General features: G+C 44.4%; 1 protein-coding gene across 1 annotated transcript; it reads right to left on the bottom strand.

Annotated features, from left to right (window-relative positions):
- Nucleotides 1–13: 13 nt before the first annotated feature.
- Nucleotides 14–5,793, bottom strand: LOC129837918 (calcium homeostasis modulator protein 6-like). Its single transcript, XM_055904447.1, has 2 exons — nt 5,212–5,793; nt 14–4,174 (listed from the first exon to the last, which is right to left on the bottom strand). Exons 1-2 carry the CDS (start codon nt 5,755–5,757, stop codon nt 3,737–3,739), a joined length of 984 nt encoding a protein of 327 aa, XP_055760422.1. The 5' UTR covers nt 5,758–5,793; the 3' UTR covers nt 14–3,736.
- Between the last annotated feature and the right edge of the window lie 19,786 nt (nt 5,794–25,579).

Genomic DNA, 25,579 nt, shown 5'->3' with positions numbered 1-25,579 from the left:
ATGCGTAGGTAATAAAACAAAAGTGACTAAACTGGCTGAGATCCTGCAGATCTGGTTTTTGACTTCAGGCCATGCAGCTGCCATTGTCCTCTCAGAGTGATGTCATATGACAAGCAGCAGACTGTCAACAAAAAAAAAAAAAACACTTTAACCAGATTCATTTTGATAGTTATTTGAGCAGTTCAGCACAGTGATTTCAGCACCATGATTTATTAGCTGTATTAAATGCACATACAGCTTGACCCAGATACAACATTATACAGTATATGAAAATCACTCTTTGCTCTCTCTCGCCCTCTTTTTCCCTTTCATGCACGAAACGCGCGCACACACGACGCAATGTGGAATTTCGGCACTAAAGCTGCAGTGCATTCATAAGCAGTTGCAAAAATGTTAATACCGAGCAATGCAAGCTCACGTAGATGCATATCATGCACACACAAAAATATAACACAGAGCACAACAGTTTTATAGACAATCATATAGCTAGCTAGACATTATATTATACTTGCATAAGACCTACTATTCAATCAAGTTTATTTTATATAGCCCTTCGTACATCAGCTAATATCTCGAAGTGCTGTACAGAAACCCAGCCTAAAACCCCAAACAGCAAGCAATGCAGGTGTAGAAGCACTATTGTTTCAGAAAAAGGAGAAATGGGCAGATCAAACATGTGTTCTGAGTTAGTGGTTGGTAAAGAGAAGGGTTTCCTCTCCCACTTCCTATAGAAGCCTGTTACGAGTTTCTATGCTCTACAATTCCCACAGGAGGAAGCTATAGTCTCCTCACCCTAAAAGGCTTCTGAGTGCTATAAGGGCACAAGGCGAGACCCAAATGCAGACACAGGAGCCAAATGGTAGAGCTCCGATTTTTATTATAACAAAGGGTGTAGGCAAAGGCAGTTTGGGGACAGGCGAGAGTTCATAAACCAGGTCAGAGTCCAAACAGTACCAGACACTAGGCAGTCTCGAGGTCAGGCGAGGCAGGGGTCAGAAACCAGATCAGTGTCTAAAACAAGTACAAGGGGATAGGCAGGCTGGTAGTCAGAACAGGCAGAGTGGTCAGGCAGGCGGGTTCGGAGTCAGAACAGGCAAGGGTCGAAACCAGGAGGACTAGAACCAACCAGAGACTGGGGGAAAAAAAATAGGCGCAAGGAAAACCGCTGGTTGACTTGACAAACAATACGAACTGGCAGAGAGACAGGAAACACAGGGATATATACACGGGGATAATAAGCGACACCTGGAGGAGGTAGAGACAATCACAAGGACAGGTGAACCAAATCAGGGTGTGACAAGTGCATTGATTTCTCCCACAGAGAAGCTTTTAACAGGGCTGTACTAGCCACATTAGGCACATCAGGCACCTAATGTACTACATCAAAATGTATGTTGTTACAAAATAAAAAAAATTCCCTAAAGACCAATGTAAACTCAGCAAAAAAAGAAAAGTCAACTGCGTTTATTTTCAGCAAACTTAACATGTGTAAATATTTGTACGAACATGACAAGATTCAACAACTGAGACATAAACTGAACAAGTTCCACAGACATGTGACGAACAGAAATGGAATAATATGTCCTCCTCATAGACTGCACCAGATTTGCCAGTTCTTGCTGTGAGATGTTACCCCACTCTTCCACCAAGGCACCTGCAAGTTCCTGGACCTTTCTGGGGGGAATGGCCCTAGCCCTCACCCTCTGATCCAACAGGTCCCAGACGTGCTCAATGGGATTGAGATCCGGGCTCTTCGCTGGCCATGGCAGAACACTGACATTCCTGTCTTGCAGGAAATCACGCACAGAACGAGCAGTATGGCTGGTGGCATTGTCATGCTGGAGGGTCATGTCAGGATGAGCCTGCAGGAAGGGTAACACATCAGGAGGATGTCTTCCCTGTAACACACAGCGTTGAGATTGCCTGCAATGACAACAAGCTCAGTCCGATGATGCTGTGACACACCGCCCCAGACCATGACGGACCCTCCACCTCCAAATCGATCCCGCTCTAGAGTACAGGCCTCGGTGTAACACTCATTCCTTCGACGATAAACTCTAATCCGACCATCACCCCTGGTGAGACAAAACCGCGACTCGTCAGTGAAGATAACTTTTTGCCAGTCCTGTCTGGTCCAGCGACAGTGGGTTTGTGCCCATAGGTGACGTTGTTGCCGGTGATGTCTGGTGAGGCCTACAAGCCCTCAGTCCAGCCTCTCTCAGCCTATTGCGGACAGTCTGAGCAACGATGGAGAGATTGTGCGTTCCTGGTGTTACTCAGGCAGTTGTTGTTGCCATCCTGTACCATAATTGTTTATGGTTCATTGAACAAGCATGGGAAATAGTGTTTAAAACATTCACAATGAAGATCTGTGAAGTTATTTGGATTTTTAAAGAATTATCTTTGAAAGACAGGGTCCTGAAAAAGCGACGTATCTGTTTTTACTGAGTGTATATGTTCGTCTTCGGGAACTTTGTGGCCCTGTTACCTCAAATTCATTGCATAGGTGTCAGAAACTAGATTCTGTGAGCGTGACGTAATCAGATGTGCTGGTGGAGGTGAAAAGGTATTTGAAAGAAAGTCGAGGCACAGGACCCACTTCCTGAATGAGAGTGAGTGCAGTGACAGTGTGTTTGTTCCCTTTCGAAGTCAAGTTTACTATCCCCTTTTGGACCAAATTCACTGCATTATCCTCATACTTAAAGTGAATACTTGTGCTTTAACTTTCTTTCAAGCTCCTCCACTTATCCAACAACAGCTCCCATGGCCTCACACCATAAGACATCTGATACCAATGCAGCAAATTTGGGGTGATATTGGGCCACAAAACTGTGAACCACTATACATTTTTTGGGAGAAAAGTATTTTTAGTATTTTGAAAATACAAAATACCATTCTCTGAAGTATCTTGTTACAAATAAAAAGGTATATAATACACAAAAGTCATTGAAATCTGTATGTCAAAAATACAATACTGCCGATATCTGACTAGTACTACTTAAGCTTTACACAGAGATACGAATCTAACAATTACGCTAAGTTTTACATTCAATGCAGAGCTGATGTTCATCGCAGTTCACTTGTGGCAATGGTCGGTCTACAGTGCAATAATTTAAATAACAATAGCGCATAAATACTTTGGAGACTAAGCTTGTAAGGTCAAACTGAATATTATTGCGGGTTACTGTTATAAAGATGCTACTTGTACACTGGTAACAGGCTTTTATTGAAAGTATTTTGCAGTGCACAAACTAGCTCCTTATTTAATAGAACCAGACCATGCATTTCCTGTTTCCTGTTTAATGCCACAGACCACCTGTATGTAGGCCAAGTCTGAGGGGCATAAAAATACTAAACAGAAAAGTAAAAGAGAAAGAAAGTATGATCAACTATTTAAAAAAAAATCCCTTCTGAACATAGAATTTCAAATAAAAAGTTGCAAGCAGTTTTGTTTCTTGAAAGTGAACTTTCAAGTAACAATATAAAATTGGGAACTAGCGTGAGTTTTGTTATTCAAGCAAAGACCTGAGAGTGGTTAATCAGATGTGATTGGTCTTTCTACTGAAAAATCCCCTGATGCACACTGATGATGATGATGACGACGAAGAGTATAATGCTGACAACAATCCTCTATACTGAGTCTTAACTTTGATGCTAAAAGTAATAAGGATGGTTACAGATAATGTCATAATAGTGATGCTGTCACTGCTGTTCCTATGATCATATGCATGCCCATTCACAGCATCATCTTGCCCTCATCCACAAAGGCGAGCACGGCTGGATTAGCAGTGTCTAGACCGTCTGACCTGACAGATGACATCCTGTGGTCCCTGGCCTCTGCAGGGTCATGGCACTTCTCCACGTACTTGTGCAGGATGCTGTAGTAGTGGTCTCTGGTGCTGAACCTGTAGAGGGACGAGATCTTCTCCCAGGCCCGGTTAGATGGGGTCGTGACAGGCTCTGGAGGCGTCTGCTGGAAGAAGCTCTTCAGGTTCCTCTCTGCAAGCTTTTCGGCGTGATCTGCCGTGTAGTTTTCCAGCAGGTCACTCTCCCGCTGGGCATAGACCCTCCAGAACTTCAGCTGCAGGTAGCTGACTGGGGAGTTACACCGGGCAACGCAGGTCAGCAGGAGGTTGAAGACCATGATGGAGGCGATCAGTAGCCAACCCAGGACCTGAAATCAAAACCAATACATTCAACACAATATTCAACTATTCTGCTTAACCCCTTACCTGGAATGCCTGAGTTAATGTCACAGTTATAATTGCCCACAATACAGTATACTCCTCAAACTCAAACAACATCTATAAATATAGCAGGAGAATGTATTTGGGAAGCATACTGTATAAGGAATGGTAGATTCATTTCAGAGGTGTGTGTGTTGGTCAGCAATTCATCCATCACCTCTTTACATAGGAAGCAGTGTTTCCCTTAGGATTCTTTTCAGCAGCGGTGGCAAAGTTAGCATAGGAGGGAGGGCGTGGTAGTGGGTGTGGCCAATGGTGAGATCTCCGACCATACACTTTAGATGCCCTCCTCTTGGCCGCAGAGAAACAATTCAGCTGTTTTAAAGCTAATTTCCTGCAATTCTACACATGTTGTCATGGGGCTTGTGCCGTGTTGGAGTGACTCAAACATTCTATCAAAATCAATGGGGGCTCCATTATCTGTTCTACATACTTTATATCTGGTTTACGCCTTTTAAATGTACACTGAAAACATTTTACCATGCCTGCCCACTGCTAAATTACTATAGGGAAGTTTTGTACATTAATGAGAACAAGTCATACAGAAACTGAGTCAGACTGAGGAACTGCTATTTTATAACAATGGAAGTAGCCTATGCTTTGGGGCACTTTTGCTTTGGGGCATTTCAATGTTGGATTTTCCAAATGAAATGTGACGCAACAAATGCCTTCAAAGCAAAAATGTGTACTTCATAATGTCAAAGGCTCAGTTTAAAATATATTACAACTCCCTTAGCTGGCAGAACACACCCAGGGGTGTCAATTACTGTTAGCGGAAATCTGATACCTGTCACCTACACTCCACCTACACACCTACATCACCTACACTCCAACAGGCCGTCGACAAAAACAAAGATAGCCCATTAAAACACATTGAAGTATGTAAAATGGGGCAAAGAAGATATGATAAAAACATTATAATTCAAACCATAACTTGGTTCTATTACTGTGAATATTATCTCACCTGCGACTCAGCGCGGATGGTTGCGAGCACATCATTGCTGTCAGATAGTGGCACGTGTGTGGCTCTCCCACAGGGGAATTTATAAAGTTCATCCAGGCACTGCGGACTCTTCCCATCGCAAAGGTGTTTTGTGAAAACCGTTACATTGATACCAGTCATGGCGCATTCAAAGTAATTGCCATTGAGCAGAGCGACTGCAATCCAACTCACAGGTGCAACTACTGCTGTCGTGGTGATCTGAAAGAAGACCACCCCAGAGGCGCAAAAATATTTAAAATGACACAATTTGGATTTGCGTAAACACAAACCTGTAAACAATTTCCATGTTTTATTGCTCATGATGTAACCCAACACCAACAGTGCCAGAGCAGGCACTAAGAGAAACACCATGCCGTAGGAAAAGTTCCAGCCGCTGCAAGGACATTTGAACACCACTGATGAAAATATCTGTTCCCCGCCTGCAGTTAGCAACGCAACTAAACCAAACCCGAGACTAGTTTGCTGTTTCTGAACAATTTTAAGAACAGTATTGAACTTATCCATCATTCCAGACGCACAGGACGCACAGGACTCACAGGCACTTCTGCTGATAGCAAGTCATGGGAAGCATATAAATGGACGTGACAGCTATACTTTCAGTTCCCCTGTCCTCTCTGGCGCGCCTTCAACTCAGGCTGTGACTCACTTCATTAGGCTACAGTTTATTTATGGACGATACTGTTGCATCCTAAGATGCTGGGTTCTTTTACTGAAGACTCCGAAGCGTACTTATAATAAACGGAATAGATTTATTTAATGTTCTCCTGAACACATTACAGTCGACTATTATCTGCAGTGTCTTCAGCCCAACTCTCCAATACATCATTGAACTTTTACCGCCTGTCACATTCTGACCAAAGTTCTTTTGTGTTTTCGTTGTTTTAGTGTTGGTCAGGACGTGAGCTGAGTGGGCATTCTATGTTGTGTGTCTAGTTGTCCCGTTTCTATGTTTGGCCTGATATGGTTCTCAATCAGAGGCAGGCGTTAGTCATTGTCTCTGATTGGGAACCATATTTAGGTAGCCTGTTTTGTGTTGGGTTTAGTGGGTGGTTGTCTTCATGTCTTCGTGTGTCTGCACCAGACTGAACTGTTTCCGTTTTTTACATTTGTTGTTTTTGTATTTTGTAGTGTTCACGTTTATCGTCTTTATTAAACATGTTGAACACTAACCACGCTGCGCTTTGGTCCTCTCCTTCATCCACAGAAGAAAGCCGTTACAGAACCACCCACCAAAAGAGGACCAAGCAGCGTGGTAACGGGCAGCAGCGGCAGCAGCAGCAGCAGCAGCGAGGTCAGGATTCCTGGACATGGGAAGACATTTTGGACGGCAAGGGTTGCTACACATGGGAGGAGATCCTGGCTGGAAGGGATCGCCTTCCATGGGAACAGGTGGAGGCAGCTAGGAAAGCGGAGGCAGCTGCGAAAGGGAACCGGTGGGCTGGCAAGGAAGCCCGAGAGGCAGCCCCAAAAATTTCTTGGGTGGGGGCACACGGGGAGTGTGGCGAAGTCAGGTAGGAGACCTGCGCCAACTTCCCGTGCTTACTGTGGAGAGCGAGAGTACGGGCAGACGCCATGTTATGTGGAAGAGCGCACGGTGTCTCCTGTATGTGTGCATAGCCCGGTGCGTTACATCCCAGCTCCTCGTATCGGCCGGGCTAGGTTGGCCATTGAGCTAGGTGCCATGAAGCCGGCTCAACGCATCTGGTCTCCAGTGCGTCTCCTCGGGCCGGTGTACATGGCACCAGCCTTACGCATGGTGTCCCCGGTTAGCCAGCACAGCCCAGTGCGGGCTATTCCACCTCGCCGCACTGGCCTGGCTACGGGGAGCATTCCACCAGGTAAGGTTGGGCAGGCTCGGTGCTCAAGAGCTCCTGTGCGCCTTCACGGTCCGGTCTATCCGGTGCCACCTCCTCGCACCAGCCCAGTACCACCAGTGCCAACACCACGCACCAGGCTTCCTGTGCGTCTCCAGAGCCCTGTACGCACTGTTCCTTCTCCCCGCACTCGCCCTGAGGTGCGTGCCCTCAGCCCGCTACCACCAGTGCCGGTACCACGCACCAGGCTTGTAGTGCGCCCCGAGAGTCCAGTGTTCCCTGTTCATGCTCCCCGCACTCGCCCAGTGGTGCGTGTCTCCAGTCCGGTACCACCAGTTCCGGCACCACGCACCAAGCCTCCTGTGCGTCTCCAGAGCCCTGTACGCCTTGATCCTGCTCCCCGCACTCGCCCAGTGGTGCGTGTCTCCAGTCCGGTACCACCTGTTCCGGCACCACGCACCAGGCCTACTGTGCGCCTCAGCAGGCCAGAGTCTGCCGTCTGTCCAGCGCCGCCTGAGCGGCTCCAGAGGTGTCTTTCAGTCCAGAAGTGTCCCTCAGTCCTGTGGGCCCATTTAGTAGGGTTCCCAGGCCAGGGTCGGCGGCGAGGGTCGCCGCTCAAAGGAGGAAACTAAAGCGGACAAAGACTATGGTGGAGTGGGGTCCACGTCCTGCGCCAGAGCCGCCACCGCGGACAGATGCCCACCCAGACCCTCCCCTATAGGTTCAGGTTTTGCGGCCGGAGTCCGCACCGTGGGGGGGGGGGGGGGGGTACTGTCACGTTCTGACCATGGTTATTTTGTGTTTTCGTTGTTCTAGTGTTGGTCAGGACGTGAGCTGAGTGGGCATTCTATGTTGTGTGTCTAGTTTTCCCGTTTCTATGTTTGGCCTGATATGGTTCTCAATCAAAGGCAGGTGTTAGTCATTGTCTCTGATTGGGAACCATATTTAGGTATCCTGTTTTGTGTTGGGTTTTGTGGGTGGTTGTTTTCTGTCTTTGTGTCTATGCACCAGATAGGACTGTTTCGGTTTTTCCACATTTGTTGTTTTTGTATTTTGTAGTGTTCACGTTTATCGTCTTTATTAAACATGTTGAACACTAAACACGCTGCGCTTTGGTCCTCTCCTTCGTCCACAGAAGAAAGCCTTTACACCACCCTTGCATCTCCTAATCCAATCCCTTCAGTGCAAGAACGGAAACCCCATTATCATTTGTTAATTCAAATAACTCTGCATACAAATCCCATTGGCTATTTGCAACCATTTTACATCTAAACTCATTAAGCTATCAAAATAAAGTCGCACACTCCATGTGTCATCTCCCAGCAATTGAATGGGTATTTACCAACGTTTCGGCATCACTGTGACTTCCTCTGAACTCGTTAACGCATTTCTCAATACACCACACTTCTCACTTCCTCTGAAAACATCCTTGATGAACAGCATGGGTTTTCTAAAACAGTTTTTCACTTATCAACTCATATACAACCTGTTTACAGATCCAATCGGTCCGGAGGCCTTCTTACCCTTTTCGGCCTCTCGACGCTCTGGGCCCTCAGGCTCACGGCCTGGCACAATCTGTGTCTCTGTATGTGTGCCTGTCACAGTCGTAGTTCCCAAATCCCAATCAGAAACGTTCCACTCTGACACATTCAGGTCTTCTCTTTCATTGTGTTGCATCTTACACAATTTTCCCTCAGTCTGCACTAAGTAGGTTACAGGACCAAGTACCCTTTTCACAACCCCGGGTACCCATTTCTCTCTCCTCCCAAGTAATCTCGGACAAGCACTGTTTGTTCCAACTGAAGAAAACGAAGACGCTTGCCCACCCCCTTGTCCTGTATCTTAGACTGCATGTCAGCTGAAAAACTGGGTTTAACCAGTGATAACCTTGTTCTAACCTGTCGTTTTAGGATAACTCTGCTGGGGTTTTTCCATTTGTGGCATGCGGCGTATTCCTGTAGGCAAACAAAGTTGTCCACACGACGCTGTACAGACCATCCTGATGACTTGTCCTTCTCTAGAGCCTGTTTTAGATTCTGTACAAGTCGCCCTGGGCGCCATCTGAAGCTGCATGAAACGGAGTCGACTTGATGTGTTTCACCCCATTCAACTGGAAGAATGTCTCCATCTCTTTTGAAACCAGCTGTGGCCCATCGTCTGAGACACACTCCTCAACTAACCCGTAGGCTGAGAACATTCCCCGGAGTGTCTCTACCGTGGCTGTAGCTGAAGTATTACTCATACACTTTACTTCTGACCAGCGTGAGTATGCATCCGTAACTACTAAGAACTGGGTGCTTTCCCTCTTTGACAAAATATATACAGATGCGTTGCCAGGACCACTCTCAGGCCATTTCCAAGGATGCACTGGTGCAAGGTTCTGCATTGGTCTATTAGACTGACACACCTGGCATCTCCTTACCATGTCTTCTATGTCTGAGTCTAACCTGGGCCACCAAAAGTGGCTCCTTGCAAGAGCTTTCATTTTGACCATGCACCAGGCGTTTTCATGTAGCTCCTTCAGTAGGTCCCTCTGTGGAGTAGCCAGCACCACCGCTCTCATACCCCATGGAACTAAATTCCCAATCGGACCCTCAAACCATCATGGTCACCTAATAATCCCCAGTTTACAATTGGCTCATTCATCCCCCTCCTCTCCCCTGTAACTATTCCCCAGGTCGTTGCTGCAAATGAGAACGTGGTCTCAGTCAACTTACCTGGTAAAATAACTGTAAAATAAATAAAATAAAACCCACAATCACTTTCTACAGTGAGCTCATCCCTTCTCACCCAATAATGGTTAGGCCACCCTGTAAGTGTGAAGTGCTTCACTTTTGTCAAACCCTCATCCTTGGTAGTTTCCCTGGCTATGTCCTTAGCTAAAATGGAAAGTACATCTGAAAATGACACTTGATAGTTTGGATTGGTCTTATGGCCATATAGGTAGTCATGGAACTTCATTACCCCAAATATGATCCCTAAGGCCTCCCTCTCTATTTGGGCATACTTCAACTCTGTCTTAGTGAGTGTCGCCGTCAGGCATTGTGTGTGAGATGACAGCACCCACCCCATATGGTGAGGCATCACAAGCCAATATTACTGGCATGTGTGGGTCGTAGTGCACTAACACTGGGGAGGAAGACAGCTGTGTCTTTATTCTTTCAAATGCCTGCTGACATTGTTCTGACCACACCCAAGGTCTATCTTTCTGTAAGAGCTCTGTCATAGGTTTGATGAGAGTAGAGATTCTTCATGAACTTGCCATAGTGGGTAAGTAAAGCCAGATATGCTCTGAGCTTTGTCACATTAGTTGGCACTAGGGATGAAACAGTTACCGGTTTCACGATAAACCAGAAGAAAAATTCCCGACGATTAGTATTACCGTTTCAGATTTTAATGATCAATAACACCGTGCTTGATTACCACGGTTTGAAAAACTCACGATAAATAGTGTCCAGCATCAACCAAAGTTAGCAACAGTCTGACACAGGCGCAGCATGCTACGTGGGTTTTGTTTTGTGTGAAAACATGGCAAAAGGCAGTGACAGCGCTCGGGAGATTTTTCAGCCTTCTAAGAGGACCAAATCTGAAGTGTGGTCGTATTTTGGATTTTACACATTGGCTGTGTTTACGTGTGGTTGTATTGTTCTTACATGCACATTGGATGTGTTTACGTGTGGTTGTATTGTTCTTACATGCACATTGGCTGTGTTTACATATGGTTGTATTGTTCTTACATGCACATTGGATTTGTTTACATATGGTTGTATTGTTCTTACATGCACATTGGATTTGTTTACATATGGTTGTATTGTTCTTACATGCACATTGGATTTGTTTACATATGGTTGTATTGTTCTTACATGCACATTGCTTTACTTGTGTTGCTTTTATATGCACGTTTGATTTGCTTACTTAAGGTTGTGTCCATTAAAACCTGCACTAGGGAAACTTTTACCTCTCATGGCCACATGGTGCCATCTTTAATGTTAATTTTATTATTTTAATGTTTATGCACACAGAAAGTGCATAGTGCTGCTAATTTTATTTGTTTGTTGGTTTTCAACATAAAACTTGGTGAAATTATTTCAGTGTGTGTACCAGTACTTTTTGAACATTTCCAGCACATTTTAACAATACCGTGATAGTAATTTTCGTCTTAGGTCACAGGATAGACGAACAGGATGGGTGCTTGCCCCCCATCTGTAAATTGGAGTATTTAGCATTTTTCAAACACCTGAAACAGCTTTTTTCTTGCAATCTAAAGGCATAATCATTATGTTAAATTAAAAAAGATATGTTTATTTTTCTGCATATATTAGGCACACCTCTTGAGCTTCTCTGCATCTCTGCTCAAATCTGGGTAAAAGATCGAAAGGAATGTGAGTCTAATTCAGTACAATTAGTAATTGCTTGCTTTTAGAAAGTCTACCAACCGTTCCAGCAGGCATGCCAGCTAAGATAGTTAAACAAGCTAGCTACTCTAACTTGATTGATATCCTGAAATGTACTCTGGGTAGCTAGTTAGGAGGTTGGTACTGTAGATTGGGAACCTATCTGGGTTAGCGAAAGCCAACTTCATAAAATTGCTAGGTGGCTAGTAGTATTACAGAGAAACAAAACAATATATACAGTGTCTTCAGAGAGTATTCAGACCCCTTGACTTTTTTCACATTTTTTTTAAAGTTGCAGCGTTATTCTAATATTGAATAAATATTTTTTTCCCCTCATCAATCTACACACAATACCGAATAATGACAAAGCCAAAACAGGTTTCGAGAAAAACAGAAATATCATATTTACATAAGTATTCAAACCCTTTACTCAGTACTTTGTTGAAGCCCCATTTGGCAGCATGTACATCCTAGAGTCTTCTTGAGTATGACGCTACAAGCTTGGCACACCTGCATTTGGGGAGTTTCTCCCATTCTTCTCTGCAGATCCTCTCATGCTTTGTAAGTTTGTATGGGGAGCGTTGATGCACAGCTATTTTCGGGTCTCTCCAGAGATGTTCGATCAGGTTAAAGTCTGAGCTCTGGCTGGGCCACTCAAGGACATTCAGAAACTTGTCACGAAGCCACTCCTGCGTTATCTTGGCTGTGTGGTTAGGGACGCTGTCCTGTTGAAAGGTGAACATTCACCCCAATCTGAGGTCCTGAACGCTCTGGAGCAGGTATTCATCAAGGATCTCTCTGTACTTTGCCCCGTTCATCTTTCCCTCAATCCTCACTAGTCTCCCAGTCCCTGCCGCTGAAAAACATCCCCACAGCATGATGCTGTCATCACCATGCTTCACCACAGGGATGGTGCCAGGTTTCCTCCAGACGTGACGCTTGGCATTTAGGCAAAGAGTTCCATCTTGGTTTCATCAGACCAGAGAATCTTGTTTCTCAATGTCTGATAGTCTTTAGGTGCCTTTTGACATACTCCAAGCGGGCTGTCATGTGCCTTTTACTGAGGAGTGGCTTCCGTCTGGTCACTGTACCATAAAGGCCTGATTGGTGGAGGGCTGCAGAGATGGTTGTCCTTCTGGAAGGTTCTCCCATCTCCACAGAGGAACCCGAGAGCTCTGTCAGAGTAACCATCGGGTTCTTGGTCACCTCCCTGACCAAGACCCTTCTACCCTGATTGCTCAGTTTGGCCACTGTGTTCTTGGGGACCTTCAATGCTGCAGAATTTTTTTGGTACCCTTCCCCAGATCTGTGCCTCGATCTGTGCCTTTCCAAAAGTTTACTAAGGGTTGGTAACACAAATGATTGGTTGGCAATTTGAGCCAGTAAAGGGGGCTTTACTATTCTTAGGCAGCAAAATTACTTTTGCTTCCCTCCAGGCTTGAGGGCACACCCTTTCTAGTAGGCTTAAATTGAAGATGTGGCAATATCATCCGCTCTTATCCTCAGTAATTTTCTATCCAGGTTGTCAGACCCCGGTGGCTTGTCATTGTTGAAAGACAATTTTTCACCTCTTCCACACCCACTTTACAGAATTCAAATGTCCAATTCTTGTCTTTCATAATGTGGTTCAGATATACTTGGTTGTGTAGTGTCAGCATTTGTTGCTGGCATGTCATGCCTAAATTTGCTAATCCGGCCAATGAAAAAATAATTAAAGTAGTTGGCAATTTCAGTCAGTTTTGTGATGAATGAGACACCTAATTCAGTGAATGGTGGAGCTGAGTTTGCCTTTTTTCCCCAAAATTGTATTTATATCATGACACAAGGCGAGACCCAGATGCAGACACAAGAGGCAGATGGTTGGAGTCTTACAATGTTTAATAATCCAAAAGGAGTAGGCAAGAGAATAATTGTGGACAGGCAAAAGGTCAAAACCAGATCAGAGTTCAGGAGGTACAGAGTAGCCGAAAGGCTTGTTCGTGGTCAAGGCAGGCAGAATGGTCAGGCAGGCGGGTACAGAGTCCAGAACAGGCAAGGGTCAAAACCAGGAGGACTAGAAAAAAGAGAATAGCAAAGGCAGGCGTACAGGAAAACCACTGGTTGACTTGGAGCATACAAGACAAACTGGCACAGAGAGACAGGAAACACAGGGATAAATACACTGGGGGAAACAAGCGACACATGGAGGGGGTGGGGACAATAACGAGGACAGGTGAAACTGATCAGGGTGTGACAATTTAAGGTGCTCCAAAGCTTTTGACTATCATTCTTTATGTCATTTATCTTTGTTTCATACAGTAGTGTAGTTTCTTCTTCTTTTTATTCAGTTTAGTCACATGATTTCTCCATTTGCAGTACGTTTGCCAATCGATTGTGCAGCCAGACTTATTTGCCATTCCTCTTGCCTCATCTCTCTCAAACATAACATTTTTCAATTCCTCATCAATCCACGGGGATTTAACAGTTTTTACAGTCATTTTCTACATGGTGCATGCTAATTAGTAACTGGGATAAGATGTTTGGACAGTCAGTATTCCAAAACGGATTTGATCATTAAGGCCTGCAGTGTGAACAAGGCTTTATAATCTCCACCCAGCACAGCCAGAAGTGGACTGGCCAGCCTTCAGACCCTGGTTCCGCTCTAGGTTTCTCTCTAGGTTCCTGCCTTTTTAAGGAGTTTTTCCTAGCCATCGTGCCTCTACATCTGCATTGCTTGCTCTTTGGAGTTTTAGGCTGGGTTTCCGTATAAGCACTTTGTGACAACTGCTGATGTAAAAGGGCTTTAAAAATACATTTAATTGATTGATTGATTGTACATGCGCAGTTCATCGCGAGACGACCGTTAGACCCGATGACGTGTTTCTGCGCCTGAGCTTAGATAGCCAACGTCGCCTACAAATGTGATCAGGGATTTCTATTAGAGTAGCAGTTTCTGCCTATCTTCATGCTGTACTGTCTTTGGAAATGGCCTGAATTGTGCATCGTTCGTAGAGATACATAGAGGACTCATCATGGATATAACCTGTTTTTACATGGACATTGCTAGTGAGGGCATCCACCATTCTGATGATAAAGACAGAAGTTGGCATATCGCCACCGGCATGTCTTATGGTCTGACAAACACTGCTGTAGCTCAGCCACCTTCCCCCGCAGATGCGGAAGGCTGCCATTGGCGGTGCGGTGTATTGAGACGGAGGCCATGCAACAAAAAAACAGATCTCCAGCAGATGGATTTTGATGGGAATTTTATTATTATGCTAATTAGATTTCCACAGGGACGTGGACATCAACTCTAGGGGGTTTAACATAAAAGTCTACCTATGTCCTGTACTTTCAAAATGATTAAACATTTTGTGTTACGTAGCCTAATAAAGTTTATTTTCGATTTTCTACTTCAAATGGAATAGACTTTGTTAATAACGTGTACTAAATCATATAAAACAAGGCAACAGTAGACATGTTGTCCCCCACAACATTGGGCCAATTAGTGACAACAATTCAAGCTTAAACGGGACAGGATATATGCTTGTTCAATGTTTGGAATTGCAGTTGATTACTATACTTGGGCCTATCAGTGTAATTTTGTAAATGCCAGATCTCTATGGCAAGACACATCATTCACCCAAGTTTCATCAAAATCAGGCCAGTGGTGTCTGAGATATTGTGTGGGTTAGCTGGACTCATATCCCTGAGCATGTGTGAGCACTCTGAGTCAAACAGATCAAGAGATATAAACATGTGCCTATTATAGTGCCACCGTGTGGTCAATATGAATGTTCTTGCATACGTTGAGTCTTGACAGTGTTTTCAACATGTGTACCAAAGTATGTTACAATATGAATATCCTTGACTGATTTCTATGTATTTATGTGTCAGACCACGCCCACGTGAATGTTTATCGGTTAATAGCAGCCATGTTGTTCTATGTACTAGTCTTATGTACCAAATAAATTGCGCCAGTGCTATCTGAGATATCGCGTGTGACTAACGGAAGGATGGACGGATTTCCTCATGGGGACGACGACAATGTCATTCAAATAAGTTGACTCACCCAAATTAGTATACCTGGATGCACGTCTATGAACTTTGAAACTTGGTTTTTCTTTGTTTGGGCTAATGGCTATGGCTAACGGGCTTCTACCTGAGCACATGGCATTTGGTAATTGTCTGCAATTCACACCTCCCAATATAGATGGTGTTCTAATGTGGTAAATGGTTTGTGTTTCTATTCAGGAATTATGACTCCCACCTAAATAGAAGTAAATAACTGTGTAGGGGTCCTGTTAATTCAGAGTTGGTTTTAGCCGGGAAAACTACTGGGTTTTCCTTATACGGATACATTTTCATTAAAGCATAATAAACAGACAGACACTGTGTGGAACTGAATTAACTCATCCCTCTCACTTTAATACATTGGCGGCAAGGATGTACAGAGCTCTGTGCAGGTGAAAGACTTGTTGAACCAAATAATTATCTCAGACAGTGAACGAGCTAGCTAGAAAGATTAGTGAATACGAGCCGGAGGTGGATGACTGGAGGCAAATTAAATGACCAATGACAGGAAGAAAAAGGCTATTTTTCTCAGTATATGAGGTGGTAAAGTTTATGCCATGTTACAAGACTTGTGCCAGACAGAAACACCGTTGCATCTTCCATTGAAGGATTTATTGGAAAAATGGAATGACCATTACACTCCAACAGCATTTCAAATTTCACTCGAAAGTACGGCAGCATGGAAAATTAGTGGCATAACTTGTGGCTGAACTACGGAGACTCACGGAATTCTCTGAGTTTGGCTTGGGACTTGATGACATGATTTGAGATAGACTAGTGTGTGGTATAAACAAAGATCATATTCAAAAGAGATTACAGTCAGAGACCAAATTGACATTGAAATGAGCAGTGGAGCTGGCCAAGTCGATGGAGACAGCTGCGAAGGACGTGGCAGAACTGCAACAGCAGGGGTCAGTGTGCCCCATAATCAAAATTCAGTCCAGCACCGAGCGAGTTGCTACAACTGGTGGATGTTAACGTAGCGGCGGGAACCACAGTGCTGCAGACTGTAGGTTTGTGGATACAGTGTGCCCTTCATGCCATGAGACGGGACACTTGGCCCGCAAATGCCACAGCAGCGGTCTTCAAGGAAAAATGTAATACAGGGACAATATAAAGGTCAGTGATCCACATTTTCTGGGGGGAATTGACAACAAAGAGGGACATGCTTATTCACTTTTTCATGTCAAAGGACAAAGTGGAACAATACAGAATTAAGATGAACATTAAAACTTCTTAGGGCTAGGCCCCTTTTTTCTCAATTTCCGCCTGAATGACATGCCCAAAGCAAACTGCCTGTTGCTCAGGCCCTGAAGCCAGGATATGCATATGCCATTGAAAAGAAAACACTTTGAAGTTTGCAGAAATGTTAAAATAATGTAGGATAATATAACACAATAGATATAGTAGGATAAAATCCAAAGAAAAACAAACCTGATTTATTTGTTGTTGAGAGATCATCCTCTTAGAAAGGCAAGTAAAAGGTCATATTGAAAATTTGCTCCCTGGATGCAATTCCTATGGCTTCCATAGCGTACCAGCAGTCTGTGTTCAAGTTTTCAGGCTTGTAACTTCAAAAACGAATAATAAATATCAGTTTTAGCACAGGGACATAGTCTTGGAAATGTGTGTTTGCGCGCCATGAAGACAGAATGCACCTGCTAAAATCAGTTTCCTATTGAACATATTTCATTCCGTAAGAAATATTATACTTTGATTACATTTTAGGGTATCTGAGGAGTAAATAGAAATGTATTTTGACTTGTTGAACCAAAGTTTAGGGGTAGAAATCTCTAGTCTCATCACGAACCAGTGATGCCTTGCAACATGTCAAACCAATCAAATGTCTTGCTTGGGCAGAGCTCCAAAGGTGCTCACCAGATTAGTGCCTTAGAATCAACAGTGCGTGAGGATTAAGGGTGTTTTGACACATAGTTTGAGCAATAGTTTAAATCAGAGTTTGACTATTTGTTACATTGTATTTTTTTTCTAAAATTCCTAAACAAAACCCTGTGTCTGTCCATGCAAGTCATTTGTTTATTGGACAAAAACTCTCAAAATGTTTCAGTCAAACAACCAATAATAATGCGGTACTTTGGTTATTTTCTTGTGTTTGGTCAGGACTGCGTTCTCACCAGCAACGAACCGCGCCATGGTACAAATTAAATCTGACCGAGACCACCCTTTTTGAGCCAACCACGGTGCGTTGTTTATTGTGTTCAAAAAAAAAAACACCAAACCATTTTGGTGTGAAAGCCCCCTAAAAATATAAACAAAACAAGCAATATTTTAGAACATTTGCAGCACGCTGGTTTTCAAAATGAATAAAATCAAATGAACCTCAAAATATGTTAAGTGTAACGCTCATCTCCTGTAGCCTAATTGTCATCTCCTTATTTTTATACTGTTACCTAAATTACAAGGGTTGGATTTGCACTCAATAAATGTATGACAGCACTTAAAAGGCATGTACAAAATATGGTATATAGTTTGTCTCATACATTGTCTACTGGTATAAATTTAAGTTGAGAACATATACAGTACCAGTCAAAAGTTTGGACACCTACTTATTCAAGGGTTTTTCTTTATTTTTATATTTTCTACATTGTAGAATAATAGTGAAGACATCAAAACTATGAAATAACACATATGGAATCATGTGGTAATCAAAAAAGTGTTAAACAAATCAAAATATATTTTATATTTTATATTCTTCAAAATAACCACCCTTTAAACAACCAATAATGACAGCTTTGCTATTTCTCAGTAAAGTATTATGTTTATCCTTAACCACTGATTCCTCGTCTGGTCTCTTCTCTGCACCTGGGTCCAACCATACCACGTCACACTTGTTGGCTGCTTTTCCTCAAATCTGCTGTGATTGTGGAGGTCTGGTCATCTGATGCAGCACTTCATCACTCTCCTTCTTGGTCAAGTAGCCCTTACACAGCCTGGAGGTGTGTTGGGTCATTGTCCTGTTGAAAAACAAATGACAGTCCCACTAAGCGCAAACCAGATGGGATGGCATATTGCTGCAGAATGCTGTGGTAGCCATGCTGGTTAAGCGTGCCTTGAAGTGTAAATAAATCACTGACAGTGTGACCAGGAAAGTACCCCCACACCATCACACCTCCTCCTCCATGCTTCACGGTGGGAACTACACATGCGGAGATCATCCGTTCACCTACTCTGCGTCTCACAAAGACACGGCGTTTGGAACCAAAAATCTCTAATGTCCATTGATCGTGATTCTTGGCCAAAGCAAGTCTCTTCTTATTATTGGTGTCCATTAGTAGTGGTTTCTTTGTAGCAATTCGACCATGAGGCCCGATTCACGCTGTCTCCTCTGAACAATTGATGTTGAGATGTGTCTGTTACTTGAACTCTGTGAAGCATCTCTTTGGGCTGCAATTTCTGAGGCTGGTAACTCTAATGAACTTATCCTCTGCAGCAGAGGTAACTCTGAGTCTTCCTTTCCTGTGGCGGTCCTCATGAGAGCCAGTTTCATCATAGCGCTTGATGGTTTTGCGACTGAACTTGAAGAAAGCTTCAAAGCTCTTGAAATTTTCCCCGTTGACTGACCTTCATGTCTTAAAGTAATGATGGACTGTCGTTTCCCCTTCGCTTATTTGAGCTGTTTTTGCCAAAATATGGACTTGGTCTTTTACCAAATAGGGATATCTTCTGTATACCACCCCTACCTTCTTGCAACACAAGTCAAATGCAATAAGAAGGAAAGAAATTCCACAAATCAACTTTTAACAAGGTACACCTGGTAATTCAAATAACATTTTATTTGTCACATACAAATGGTTAGCAGATGTTATTGCGAATCTAGTGAAATGCTTATGTTTCTTGATTCGACAGTGCAGCGGTATCTAACAGGTAATATATAACAAATTCCACAACAAAACACAATACACGCAATCTATTAGAGGAATGGGATGAGAATATATATAGTATAAAATATATGGATGCGCAGCAATAGAGCGGCTAAGATGCAATAGATAGTGAAGGATACAGTATATACATATGAGGTGAGTAATGCGAGATATGTAAATGTTCTTAAAGTGGCATTATTAAAGTGACTAGTGTTCCATTTATTAAAGTGGCCAATGATCTTGTCATGTCTGGACTATCATTACATGTGAAGACTGTATATTATCAAATCAATTATCTATGTGTAATTTAATTACGCAATTAAACTAATCATGTCACTTTAATTAACTAGGAAGTCGGGGCACCACGGAACATTTGTTTATAGTGCCAATTTCCCAAAATATAACTCTTCAGATTTTCACATCCTATCAAAACATTCACTTATTAATGAATTGTATTACCTCATCAGTGTCATTACTGAACGTCGCAAACCCTTGTATATCTGCATGAACCCTAGCATAGAATCATGAATCAGCGATATACAAATGGGCCTCATTATTTTTTAATTTTTTTATTTCACCTTTATTTAACCAGGTAGGCTAGTTGAGAACAAGTTCTCATTTGCAACTGCGACCTGGCCAAGATAAAGCATAGCAGTGTGAACAGACAACAACACAGAGTTACACATGGAGTAAACAATAAACAAGTCAATAACATGGTAGAAAAAAAGAGAATCTATATACAATGTGTGCAAAAGGCATGAGGTAGGCAGAAAATCGAATATTTACAATTTAGCAGATTAACACTGGAGTAATAAATCATCAGATGATCATGTGCAAGAAGAGATACTGGTGTGCAAAAGAGCAGAAAAGTAAATAAATAAAAGCAGTATGGGGGTGAGGTAGGTAAATTGGGTGGGTAGTTTACAGATGGACTATGTACAGCTGCAGCGATCGGTTAGCTGCTCGGATAGCAGATTTTTAAAGTTGTTGAGGGAGATAAAAGTCTCCAACTTCAGAGATTTTTGCAATTCGTTCCAGTCGCAGGCAGCAGAGAACTGGAAGGAAAGGCGTCCAAATGAGGTTTTGGCTTTAGGGATGATCAGTGAGATACACCTGCTGGAGCGCGTGCTACGGGTGGGTGTAGCCATCGTGACCAGTGAACTGAGATAAGGCGGCACTTTACCTAGCATAGCCTTGTAGATGACCTGGAGCCAGTGGGTCTGACGACGAACATGTAGCGAGGGCCAGCCGATTAGGGCATACAGGTCGCAGTGGTGGGTCGTATAAGGTGCTTTAGTAACAAAACGGATGGCACTGTGATAAACTGCATCCAGTTTGCTGAGTAGAGTATTGGAAGCTATTTTGTAGATGACATCGCCGAAGTCGAGGATCGGTAGGATAGTCAGTTTTACTAGGGTAAGTTTGGCGGCGTGAGTGAAGGAGGCTTTGTTGCGGAATAGAAAGCCGACTCTAGATTTGATTTTGGATTGGAGATGTTTGATATGAGTCAGGAAGGAGAGTTTGCAGTCTAGCCAGACACCTAGGTACTTATAGATGTCCACATATTCTAGGTCGGAACCGTCCAGGGTGGTGATGCTAGTCGGGCGTGCGGGTGCAGGCAGCGAACGGTTGAAAAGCATGCATTTGGTTTTACTAGCGTTTAAGAGCAGTTGGAGGCCACGGAAGGAGTGTTGTATGGCATTGAAGCTCGTTTGGAGGTTAGATAGCACAGTGTCCAAGGAAGGGCCGGAAGTATACAGAATGGTGTCGTCTGCGTAGAAGTGGATCAGGGAATCGCCCGCAGCAAGAGCAACATCATTGATGTATACAGAGAAAAGAGTCGGCCCGAGAATTGAACCCTGTGGTACCCCCATAGAGACTGCCAGAGGACCGGACAACATGCCCTCCGATTTGACACACTGAACTCTGTCTGCAAAGTAGTTGGTGAACCAGGCAAGGCAGTCATTAGAAAAACCGAGGCTATTGAGTCTGCCGATAAGAATATGGTGATTGACAGAGTCGAAAGCCTTGGCCAGGTTGATGAAGACGGCTGCACAGTAATGTCTTTTATCGATGGCGGTTATGATATCGTTTAGTACCTTGAGCGTGGCTGAGGTGCACCCGTGACCGGCTCGGAAACCGGATTGCACAGCGGAGAAGGTACGGTGGGATTCGAGATGGTCAGTGATCTGTTTGTTGACTTGGCTTTCGAAGTCCTTAGATAGGCAGGGCAGGATGGATATAGGTCTGTAACAGTTTGGGTCCAGGGTGTCTCCCCCTTTGAAGAGGGGGATGACCGCGGCAGCTTTCCAATCCTTGGGGATCTCAGAAGATACGGAGGAGAGGTTGAACAGGCTGGTAATAGGGGGTGCGACAATGGCGGCGGACAGTTTCAGAAATAGGGGGTCCAGATTGTCAAGCCCAGCTGATTTGTATGGGTCCAGGTTTTCCAGCTCTTTCAGAACATCTGCTATCTGGATATGGGTAAAGGAGAAGCTGGGGAGGCTTGGGCGAGTAGCAGCGGGGGGGGGGGGGGTGGGGCTGTTGGCCAAGGTTGGAGTCGCCAGGAGGAAGGCATGGCCAGCCATTGAGAAATGTTTGTTGAAGTTTTCGATTATCACGGACTTATCAGTGGTGACCGTGTTACCTAGCCTCAGTGCAGTGGGCAGCTGGGAGGAGGTGCTCTTGTTTTCCATGGACTTTACAGTATCCCAGAACTTTTTGGAGTTAGAGCTACAGGATGCAAATTTCTGCTTGAAAAAGCTGGCCTTTGCTTTCCTGACTGACTGCGTGTATTGGTTCCTGACTTCCCTGAACAGTTGCATATCGCGGGGCCTCTTCGATGCTATTGCAGTTCGCCACAGGATGTTTTTGTGCTGGTCGAGGGCAGTCAGGTCTGGAGTGAACCAAGGGCTATATCTGTTCTTGGTTCTGCATTTTTTGAACGGAGCATGCTTGTCTAATATGGTGAGGAAGTAACTTTTAAAGAATGACCAGGCATCCTCAACTGACGGGATGAGGTCAATATCCTTCCAGGGTACCCGGGCCAGGTCGATTAGAAAGGCCTGCTCGCAAAAGTGTTTTAGGGAGCGTTTGACAGTGATGAGGGGTGGTCGTTTGACCGCGGACCCGTGGCGGATACAGGCAATGAGGCAGTGATCACTGAGATCTTGATTGAAGACAGCAGAGGTGTATTTGGAGGGCAAGTTGGTCAGGATAATGTCTATTAGGGTGCCCATGTTTACGGATTTAGGGTTGTACCTGGTGGGTTCCTTGATGATTTGTGTGAGATTGAGGGCATCAAGCTTAGATTGTAGGACTGCCGGGGTGTTAAGCATATCCCAGTTTAGGTCACCTAACAGAACAAACTCTGAAGCTAGATGGGGAGCGATCAATTCACAGATGGTGTCCAGGGCACAGCTGGGAGCTGAGGGGGGTCGGTAGCAGGCGGCAACAGTGAGAGACTTATTTCTGGAGAGATTAATTTTTAAAATTAGAAGTTCGAACTGTTTGGGCATAGACCTGGAAAGTATGACAGAACTTTGCAGGCTATCTCTGCAGTAGATTGCAACTCCTCACCCTTTGGCAGTTCTATCTTGACGGAGAGTGCTATAGTTGGGTATGGAAATCTCAGAATTTTTGGTGGCCTTCCTAAGCCAGGATTCGGACACGGCAAGGACATCAGGGTTGGCAAAGTGTGCTAAAGCGGTGAGTAAGGCAAACTTAGGGAGGAGGCTTCTGATGTTGACATGCATGAGGCCAAGGCATTTTCGATCACAGAAGTCAACAAATGAGGGTGACTGGGGACATGCAGGGCCTGGGTTTACCGCCACATCACGCGAGGAACAGAGGAGTAGTAGGATGAGGGTGCGGCTAAAGGCTATCAAAACTGGTCGCCTAGAGCGTTGGGGACAAGGAATAAAAGGAGCAGATTTATTGGCGTGATAGAATAGATTCTGGGCATAATGTGCAGACCGGGGTATGGTGGGGCACGGGTACAGCGGAGGCAAGCCCAGGCACTGGGTGATGATAAGAGAGGTTGTATCTCTGGACATGCTGGTCTCAATGGGTGAGGTCACCGCATGTGTGGGGGGTGGGACAAAGGAGGTATCAGAGGTACGGAGAGTGGAACTACGGGGTCCATTGCAAACCAAAACAATGATAACTAGCCTGAACAACAGTATGCAAGGCATATTGATATTTGAGAGAGACATACAATAAGGCATAAAGTGATTGCAGGTCTTGATTGGGAGAGCTAGCTAAAACAACAGGTGAGATAACAGCAGCTAGTCAGCTAACACAGCAACAGCAGGTAAAAATGGCGACGACTAGGCAGAGAGGGTCGGACCAACTACACACAGATCCTGAGTCAAAGCACAGAGCCGACAGATAAAACACAAATAAACAGAATGGAGCACCATGAACCAATGGACAGTCAAGCAGGCATCAGCCACGTAACCAAGTGATCACAGTGTCCAGGGGGCAGCCGTAGATGGAGCAGGGAGGCCTCCACCAAGCTAGCACGCGGCGTCCAAAGTTAGTAGCCCGGGGGGTGGTCTGCTCAGACGGAGGGGGCCCGCTCAGACGGAGGCCGGCCGAGGGCACAGCGGATGGGGCACTCGTCTGCAGACCAGACGTGGTCGTGTCGACAGAGAATCCAAGCCGGATGGCGATGGCGAAAGAGAGGTTGTGAACTGCAGAACTGTGCTTGCTAACTGGTGCTAGCTTCGTGGCAGTGGCGCTAGCTGCGCTAGCTGCAAGCCAGCCGCGAGGATCAGAAGTAGCGGCTCAGGGACCACGGCAGGAATCCGGCGCTGTTGCCGAGAGACAGTCCGATGCTGGTAAACTGGTGAGTAACATCCAGGCCAACAACAGGGCTGGTGTCCGTGCAGAAGGCAAAAGCTGCTAGCAGCGGCAAAAAATGGCTAAATTAGCTTTATTTATTATTTATTTACTAACTAGCTTAATCAATCACAAAATTACTTAAAACACACACACAATTAGTTCATACATGGGTTACTTAACATGATACAAAGAAAAAGTCCCATAGCGGACAAAACTTATATGACGGCTTGGTAGACAAAGGAAAGGGGGTGTGGACCACTCAAGAGCGGGAAACAAACTCATAGCTGATAACTACCCTCATAGAAATTGCTAATACTTTACATGAACGACCGCTCATTAGAAAATTCATTGCAATTTACATATTTACGAGTGTATGTCTTGTTGTCTCTCTCTGTGGTCGCTGGTCCGTCTGCTGGAGAGAGTCGACAGAAAAGTCTGTGGTTGCGTTCCTAGTGGATATGTCTGGCATACCCATGTTGTCGCATAGAAAAGGTGTTTCGGCGGTTGTCGTTATTATTCGTCCTAGGCTACGTACATTTCCAGCTTCAGACTGAAAAGACCTCGTCTAAGATTTACTCCTTCTTTGGCAATGTTTTAGAGTTGAACCATTTCTAGCTTTAGAGTTTAACCATTCGTAGCCGTGTAGCCAACGCTACACGCTGTATGGTCTTAGAAATTCAACCATTTGCAACCTTAGCTTACTCCGTGGTTTGCGTGGTCTGGTGTGAATTGCGTCACGGAGGCTTTTATACTTGGGTAGAAAAGGGCCGTGTCATCAAGTTTGTGCCCACCTGGGCGTGGCTTCTGAAAAGTAAGTTTTAAGTTACCATAAAACAACCAATTCTCATTAAGAATACTAAATCACATTGTTATCTTTTCAAAACTATTCTTCTACTTATTCATTCATCTTATACAACCTTCAGATGTAAACCTGACAGCTGGGAAATGTACACATTAAGAGATATAGTTGTGTGATTCCTGTCCTTCATGAGATCACCAAATGAAACACACTCGACATGACTGTCCCTTAAGTGTCCATGGACCATTCCCACATACTCAAAAATAGAAATGTTGTTTAATTCTCCCACTTTGGGGATTAGGAGACTCTTTCCCTCAATACTGCATGGCAGTTTCTACCAGGTACTTATGACTGTTGTAAAATCTGATGTGGGAGAGAGAGTGAGGGGGGGGGGGGGGGGGGGGCACGATAAACACCCCAAAAGGGCCACGTTGTGACAATATCAAGTCTGTAGGTAGGCAGCCACCTCTCTGTGCTAGTGGTGGCTGTTTAACAATCTGGCCTTGAGATTGAAAAACAGCTTCTATCTCTCTGTCCCAGCTC

Source organism: Salvelinus fontinalis, chromosome 38, assembly GCF_029448725.1.
Source record: "Salvelinus fontinalis isolate EN_2023a chromosome 38, ASM2944872v1, whole genome shotgun sequence".
Taxonomy (NCBI): domain Eukaryota; kingdom Metazoa; phylum Chordata; class Actinopteri; order Salmoniformes; family Salmonidae; genus Salvelinus; species Salvelinus fontinalis.
The sequence above is the reverse complement of the archived record's forward strand: the minus strand, read 5'-3'. Positions and strand labels throughout refer to the sequence as shown.